The following is an 8,289-nucleotide window of genomic DNA, read 5'->3' as shown; positions in this document are numbered from 1 at the left end:
CAATCCCTATATTTTTTATTACTATTTTTTATTTTATAACAAGCTATAAAATTATAGATTCTTTTTAATTTCATCTCTTTGTTATTTTTTAAATCCTTTTATTTTTTTAAAAAAATCTATAAATAATATATCAAATTACAAATACTTTTTAATTTTATCCCCTATATTTTTTTTAATTTTTCTAATATAATCCTTATTATTTTAGTTGTTGCTTATGTTGATTGAGATCGTTGTTGTTTTCAAAATTCATCATTTTTAGGTTGTCTTCACTATTTTTTTTTGTTTTTATCTTTATTTGTTGTCTTTTTTTTTCATTTTTTTCTTTACACCTTTTTTCTTAAAAAAATAATTATACAGATATTAAAGATTTAGTATTTTATCATAGTAGTTATATTATTGTCCTATTTTTCTAAAACATTTAAAACTAATTTGAGATTTTACATGTTTTTATGTTTTTATTGATACATATAATATTCAATATTCGTATGTTTTATTAAATTTAAATACTAACTTTTTGTTCATAGCTATATTCTTGATGCTATGTCAAAAAAAATGTTAATAATACCTACATATTAATTATTTTACATTAAAAAATTACTTTCCCTTCCACTAGTGGCTTGAAATGACACACTGACATTTTTTTTCATTTAATAGCAGTGATAATTCTTGATTTATTGAATTATATGTATATATATATATATAATTTTTAATTCATAATAAAAAATTATTATAAAAAACATTTAAAAAGTTTACATATTTATTTTATTTTTTTACAAAATAAAATTATCTTATTTGGAACCGATTCAAGTAATTAGTCTATACTGTAATACAATAAGAAACATGGCTACAAAGATGGACAGGGGGGAGGGAGGGGGTGTCATCCATCCATTCATATTTGGTGCATTCAAGGTATCTCAACAGGATGTGCCGGATGGAAAGCCGCAGGTAAAAATTCATGGGGAAAAGCTATATTGACGAGCGTGCTATGCCGTGAATTATTAATTTTTTACATAAAAAAAAATATGGAGAAAAGCAAATATTTAAGACCTTTAGACTATAATATCTATAATATCTGATTTAAGAGTTTAGATTTGGGTATGACTTTAGACATGATTACAATGTTATTTTCAAGAGTTTTATATCAATCCAACTATCAAACCCTAGAATCTTATTCTGGGCTTCGCGAGGTTGCAAAATTGAAGCGACTTTAATTTAGTGTTTTTTTCTAGTCCCAGATTGCTTAGGCATAAAAGTAGATATTATATCTAAGTTAATAACAACAATAATAATAATTGATTTTCTATTTTAAATTATTTTTTTTTTGTGATGTTTTTTTTTTGAAGTTTAATAATATTAATAATAATATTAAACTTATCTAATCCAAGTTTTTATAGTTTCTAATCTTTTCAAATAAATTGATGGTTTTTCTTTGACATTAATAATATATATTTTTTAAAATTTATCAATGATAATGACAATAACAATAACATTGATAATAATAATAATAAAAAATTATATGTACAAGTTCTTATAGTTTTTAACCTCTTTGAATTAAATTTATATTTTTTTAATATTAACAATATTTTATTTCTAATTTATTAATGATCTAATAATAATAATAATTTTTAAGTTTATTCTTTAAATCAAATCATATCTCAAATAGATGTGTTAAATGCAAAGCCACAGGTAAAAATTAACATGAAAAACCTATATCAACGAGTTAAAATAGCATTTTATAGTTAAGTTGTATGTGTCATGCTGTGAATTATTATTTTTTTACATGAGAATATAAAAAAAAAACAATAATTTAAAAACCTTTGATATGACTATAATGTTTGACCTAAGAGCCTAGATTTAGATTTAGCTGCAGCGCTGTATCTAAGAGTTTTGGATCAGTTTACAAGGCCAACTCTAAGAGTTGTGGATTAGCTGTACCATTTGATCGCAAGATCTTGTATTAGGCCTGATTGTAAGATCAAAATAACTTGAATTTAGCATTCCTTTTTAATGTTAAGCTGCTTATGTGTGAAACGGGACAATAAAATTAATAACAAAAAAAATAACAATAATAATAATATCAAAATTAATAACGAAAATAACAACAACAATAATAATCTTTTTTTTTTGCGATACTAATAATATTTGTTTTTTGAAATTTAATCATATTAATGAATATAATAATATTAAACTTGTTTGACTCAATTTTTATAGTTTTCAATCCCTTCAAATAAAATTAATGGTTTTTCTTTGACAATAACACACACACACACATTAAATTTATTAATGATAATGACAACAATAAACTTGTCTGACTTGAGTTTTTATAGTTTTTAATATTTTCAAAATAAATTTATGGTTTTTCTTCGATACCAATAATATTTTATTTCAAATTTATTAATGATCTTAATAAAAATAAAAATAATTTTTTTTAATTTTACCCTTTAAAACAAATCTATAGTTATTTTCAATATTAATAATATTTTTTTTCAAATCTATTAATTGTTGTATTAATTATAATAATAATATTTAACTTATTTGACTCGAATTTAAGTGGATACGACTGCAACACTATCCTTGAGAGTCTTGAATCCAGTTACAACGATACGTGTAAGAGCACTGGACTTCTTTTAAATGCTGGACCCACAAAACTCTGAGTCTGGCTATAACAATAAACCCAGGATCCTTAAATCTAGACGCTGAATCCAAGAACTGTGGATCTGAACATTGAATCCTAGAATCTTGAATCCTGACATCGAATCCAAAAGCTTTGACCTTGATTGAGTTGCAAGACCTATGTAACTTAGACTTGATGTCCCTGCTAGGGCCAAGTAACTTGAATCAGGCATCCCCTTTTCAATCCCAAGTTCTAGAAGGGGATAATTGACTTAAGTTAATAGCGGAAACAACAACAACAACAATATATTTTACTTTTCAAATCAAATTTATGTTTTTTTTTTTATGATGAAATATTTTTTTTATATTTCATACTATTAACATATATAATAATATTTATAATATTAATAATAACATTGAACCTATCTGGTTCAAGTTTTTATAATTTTTAATCTCTCTAAATAATTTTTATGCTTTTTCTTTGTTAGTAATATTTTTTTTAAAATTTATTAGTGAGAATGACAACATCATCAACAACAATAATAATATAAAATTCATCCGACCCAAATTCTTATGGTTTTTAATTTATTCAAATTAAATCTACAGTTTTTTTTTAATATTAATAATATATATTTTTAAAATTTATTAATTATTATATTAATAATATTAATTATAATAAAAATAATAATATTTACAACACCAATAAAAATATTTTCAATATTAATATTATCAATACCCATCTGTGCTGGGCTTGCTGGGAGCCAGAACCAACTAATCTCAAACGCTAAATTCTTAATCTAAAATAATTAAAATCTAAAATAAACAATTCAGCCTCACTTGAATCCAATAAAATTTAAAATAAACAATTCCAACCACTTATACCAACCCAACACAAGACAACTGCACCTGTACAGAATGAAGAAAAACACCAATGAAACCATTGCCACCCAGTGGAAAATCAATTAAAACCAGGAGCTATCATGCAACCAGGTAGATCATAGTAAGCCTTAAATCTAACTACCAACCCCACAATGAATAAATCAGGATTATAATATGCCACTAAAAACTTATTTGATAATAAACAATTCAACAACCCACAACATCTCATGCATCCACGGCATTAGCCTAGCGGTGGCAGGAGTATTTGCTCCTTCCACTGCCACAGGTTCGATCCTTGAAGTTGCATGCTTGTCAGCCCCGCGCTGCCTTACCTGCTTGCTGGGTTTGTAAGGTATTTAGTGGGCCATGGGGATTAGTCGTGGTGCGCGCAAGCTGGCCCGGACACCCCACGTAAATAAAAAAAAAAAAAAAAACATAACAAAAAAAAATTACTCATAACTTATTGTGAGAAACAAACAATTTCTCTTTGATAAACATTATTTCTGATAAACATTCCTTAAATTCTTAATAAAAACATTCATAATTCATTCAGTAAAATATTGATTTTTTTTTCTTGTTATAATATGCTATAGAATTATATTAAAAGTTTGTTTAATATATTTTATGAATAGAAAATTGATAGAAATTGTATTAATTAATTGTAATCAATAAATAATTTTATTAATATAAAATATAATTAACTCTCTAAAATACACATAAAAAAAACTATATTTACTCTATTAAAAAAATCATAATACCACGTGGTTCTCGCATCTACCCTCGCAGATGCCCTTACCCATTACGCTTTAGTCTATCCTGTCACTGGCGACAGACAGACTAGTAGTAGACTATTGATCACCTGCTTGGCTTGCTACTCTCTCTTTCGACCGTACCCACGTTCCCTGCCAAGAGCAGTAAAGCAGCTCATATATATAATACCAGTGAAGATGATGGAGAACTGTGCTAATGGTAGTAGTAATTGTTTAATAGCAGTGTGTCTCCTGTTTCTCATCTCCTCTTCTTCATCATCATCCATCAGGGGTAGCCCCGGCGTAACCAGTGTTGATTCGGTTTCAAGAGTAGAAAAAAACAGACTTCCGTCAAACTGGGATAGTAGTAGAAGAAATCTGCTTGCAAATGGTCTTGCCGCCACTCCTCCCATGGGGTACGCATCTGCTTCCTACTACTTCACTCCCCTATTATACCTGTTTACTTGTGTCCTGATCAACCTGTCTCTCTTGCTTCTCTCTCTCTCTTTTTTTTTTTGTAATCTTTCAGTAATTGATTGGGCTTCTGAGGTTGACAGCGCATTTGAAAAGTATCAGGATATATACATAGATATCTATTAATGTATAATTGAATTGATTTCCCCCAATCTATTAGTCTTCGAGTATTTCGGCACTTACTTCATCCTTCAAATCGTTGGCTGAACACTAGTCTCATCATCATGTATCACTTTCACTCCATCAAACAACTACTCGTACCATGATCAGGCCCCTACCCAAAGAAAGAAAAAAAAAATACTACTGCCTAATAATTGGTAACCGATTTGGATTTTCTTGTCAAAGCACTTTTTTTTTTGTTTTTTACAAGTTTCTTTTTGTCGCTGAATTATAGTTATAGGCCTCTCTGTGCGTGCTTGATAATGCTGTTCGAGTTGCAATTAAATCGAAGAATATGAAATCAATGCTTTTCGCATTTCTAAGAGCACTTGGCCACCATACCAAGTTGCCAATTCTACTAATTGATAATTAGCTATGCTGATATGGTAGTAGTTATTGGTTACCATATAGTTGGTATTTTAATTTTAATTTGGTGTCCTTGGTGATTTTCCACACTCATTTATTGGTTCTCGTCTTGATGTAGATGGAATAGTTGGAATCACTTCAATTGCAAAATTGATGAGAAAATTATCAAAGCTACTGGTGAGGGTGACTTCTTTTGTTCTTCATCTAAATCTAACTGTGCAATATGTTTTTACTTGGTCCACAAAAGTGATTTTGTCCAAATTATCATAAGCTTATACTACTTTATAATGCACCGTGCAATACCTAAAGTCTCCGGAGTCGCTTCCGTGATAACCATATATATACTATCTTGCTTATTTTGTTGACGTTGCAGCTGATTTCCTGGTTTCCACCGGCCTGTCTAAACTTGGCTACACATATGTTAACATTGGTACGTGTGTGTTTCAATTACCTTCTTTCTTTCCGTGATCTTTGTCTTTCATGCCTTGCTTGATGTAATAAACCAACTAACGAGATGATGCATTTATGTTAGACGATTGTTGGGCTGAAATGGCTCGTGATGGCAAGGTATATAAGCATTTGTTTCATCTCTTCTTTTATTTTCATTTTTCTTCAATATAAAAGCTTTTTGCTTGTGAAATATTATAATTAAAAGCATTTATTTTCAACTTGTTCAAGAGTTGTACTGGCTCTAAAGTGTACTGAGTTTTGAGTTTCAGGGTAATCTAGTGCCTAAGAAATCAACATTTCCTTCTGGTATTAAAGCCCTGGCAGACTATGTTCACAGCAAAGGTCTTAAATTAGGAATTTACTCAGATGCAGGGTAATGCCTTTCTACCCTGTCCGCTCTAAACAAAAATATATGACATACTCAGAAATAGTATCTTGGTAGATGAATTAGTCCACCACATATCTTGCAGGTATTTTACTTGCAGCAAAACCATGCCCGGCTCACTTGGTTATGAGGAACAAGATGCCCAGAGTTTTGCTTCATGGGTAAAAAACTAGAGAACCCTTTTCTTTTCTTTATGTTTAGGAAATCCAACTAAATCTTACACATCTGAAAGACGATCCTATTTGAATCAATTCACTTTGTTTGCAGGGTATTGACTATTTGAAATACGATAACTGTAACAATGATGGTACAAAGCCAACTGTTAGGTGATCCGATCATGTCTTTAGTTACATTACATGGTTAATTGCATTGTGCTTCTGCTGTTTGCTGTTAAATTAACACTTCAGGCTTCCACGTGACAAAAATCTTAATTTCATCTTTGCAGGTACCCTGTAATGACCCGCGCTTTGATGAAAACTGGCCACCCTATATTTTTCTCACTTTGTGAATGGTAACCTGATATATCATGAATATGGATTTCATAGCTCATTGTGCAATTTTCACATTTGTCTTGGTTTGACGTCTTTTTTTCCTTGTTTGTCAGGGGAGACATGCATCCTGCAACGTGGGGTGCTAAGGTAGGAAATAGCTGGAGGACAACTAATGATATTTCTGATACATGGGACAGGTAAATCGTACTTGAATTAAGTTTGTCTTTGGTTTGTAAGGTCCTGGTGTATAAATACTAGACAAAAACTCTTTGCTCATTGGCAGTATGGTTTCGAGAGCAGACATGAATGAGGTCTATGCAGAGCTTGCAAGGCCTGGTGGTTGGAATGGTTTGTATTTTCTGCTAGTGAGGAAATGTTTTACAAGCTGAGACATGTTTTAGCAAATTTTGCTTATCTTTGTTTGAGGTCTGTTTTCTCTTTTTTAACACAGATCCTGACATGCTTGAGGTGGGGAATGGAGGGATGACAAAAGATGAGTACACAGTGCACTTCAGTATTTGGGCCATTTCAAAGGTATTCTAGGCAACGTCTTCCTTTCAATGTCCTGCTTTACGTGAGCCAATATTCTGGGAGAACTGTTTCAGTGAATTTTAGTTGTATACAGGCTCCCCTTCTTCTTGGTTGTGATGTGAGGAACATGACGAAAGAGACAATGGATATCATTGCCAATAAGGAGGTTATTGCTGTTAATCAAGGTAATCATATTGTCCTCTGCATTTACATGTTCATCTTACACGTCCATGCCTGCATGAATTAAATCCTTGGTTCACTAAATGGCGGTTCCTCTTGACCATTTATGATAAAGATCCGCTTGGGGTACAAGCTAAGAAGGTTAGGATGGAAGGTGATCTTGAGGTAAACTTATTGGTCCATATTAGTTATACCATGTTTTACTTAGTGTAGAAACGTTGAGCATAATCTTAGTTACTCCATTTTTTTTTTGTCTCATCAGATCTGGGCAGGGCCTCTCGCGGGCTATAGGGTAGCTGTTCTACTAGTTAACCGAGGCCCCTGGCGTAATTCTATTTCCGCCCAGTGGGATGACATTGGAATTCCTCTCAACAGTATCGTCAAAGCAAGAGATCTCTGGGAGGTATTTAGATAGTAATTTTAACTGTATGTTTCGTCATGTTAATGCCTTGGTTCTGTTGGGTACTAGTGTTTTGTGTTGGGTTAATGGAACTCGTTGAACATTCTGTCTTTCAGGATCTCTAATATTTGGGTATCTCTTATGCAGCACAAGACCTTGAAAACTCATTTTGTAGGGAATCTGACAGCCACCGTGGCTTCTCATGCATGCAAGATGTACATCTTGAAGCCCATTTCATAGAGTGCAGCCTAGCAGCATCTTTGGCACTGGAATTTCTATGGTGCAATCGGTTTAATTCTATTTTTTGGGTGCACAACAGGGGACTAACCCTCATTTCCAAAAACTATGTTCGCTTCTCCTAATCAAAGAGACATCTTTGGTTTTTCAATGAAATAATAATTTTTTGTCAATTATAAGTTATATTGCATTGAGGATCTCTAGATTATTAATTTTGTTCACCCCTTGATACGGACTCCTATCTGAGAAGCTCATAGCCATGAGAGTACTTTGCTGCTGGCCTTCGCTAAGGGCAGAACATCTTTCCCATGTCATTTTGAAAAGAATAGAAAGCTTAGGCCTGTAACTATGCAGGAATTGAGGATATCGATACGT

The 8,289-nt window shown here is 31.4% G+C and overlaps 1 protein-coding gene across 1 annotated transcript; it reads left to right on the top strand.

Annotated features, from left to right (window-relative positions):
* Positions 1-4,275: 4,275 nt before the first annotated feature.
* LOC105117687 (alpha-galactosidase-like) lies at positions 4,276-8,114 on the top strand. The gene is made up of 15 exons (XM_011015430.1): positions 4,276-4,657; positions 5,359-5,417; positions 5,614-5,670; positions 5,773-5,807; positions 5,960-6,063; positions 6,161-6,236; positions 6,343-6,401; positions 6,521-6,586; positions 6,680-6,763; positions 6,850-6,914; positions 7,018-7,100; positions 7,192-7,282; positions 7,393-7,442; positions 7,540-7,680; positions 7,825-8,114. Exons 1-15 carry the CDS (start codon positions 4,440-4,442, stop codon positions 7,915-7,917), a joined length of 1,281 nt encoding a protein of 426 aa, XP_011013732.1. The 5' UTR covers positions 4,276-4,439; the 3' UTR covers positions 7,918-8,114.
* Positions 8,115-8,289: the final 175 nt, after the last annotated feature.

The sequence above is a fragment of the Populus euphratica genome, unplaced genomic scaffold (genome assembly GCF_000495115.2).
Source record: "Populus euphratica unplaced genomic scaffold, PopEup_1.0 scaffold1476.1, whole genome shotgun sequence".
Lineage (NCBI taxonomy): Eukaryota > Viridiplantae > Streptophyta > Magnoliopsida > Malpighiales > Salicaceae > Populus > Populus euphratica.
This window is presented reverse-complemented; position numbering and strand designations above follow the sequence as displayed.

What these genes read in the sequence shown, in the direction of transcription:
- LOC105117687 (XM_011015430.1), top strand. Translation starts at nt 4,440, where the DNA reads ATGATGGAGAACTGTGCTAATGGTAGTAGTAATTGTTTAATAGCAGTG. An exon ending in AAGGCCTGGTGGTTGGAATG is followed by an intron (nt 6,915 to 7,017) that starts GTTTGTATTTTC and finishes TTTTTAACACAG; the next exon opens with ATCCTGACATGCTTGAGGTG. An exon ending in AAGCAAGAGATCTCTGGGAG is followed by an intron (nt 7,681 to 7,824) that starts GTATTTAGATAG and finishes TCTCTTATGCAG; the next exon opens with CACAAGACCTTGAAAACTCA.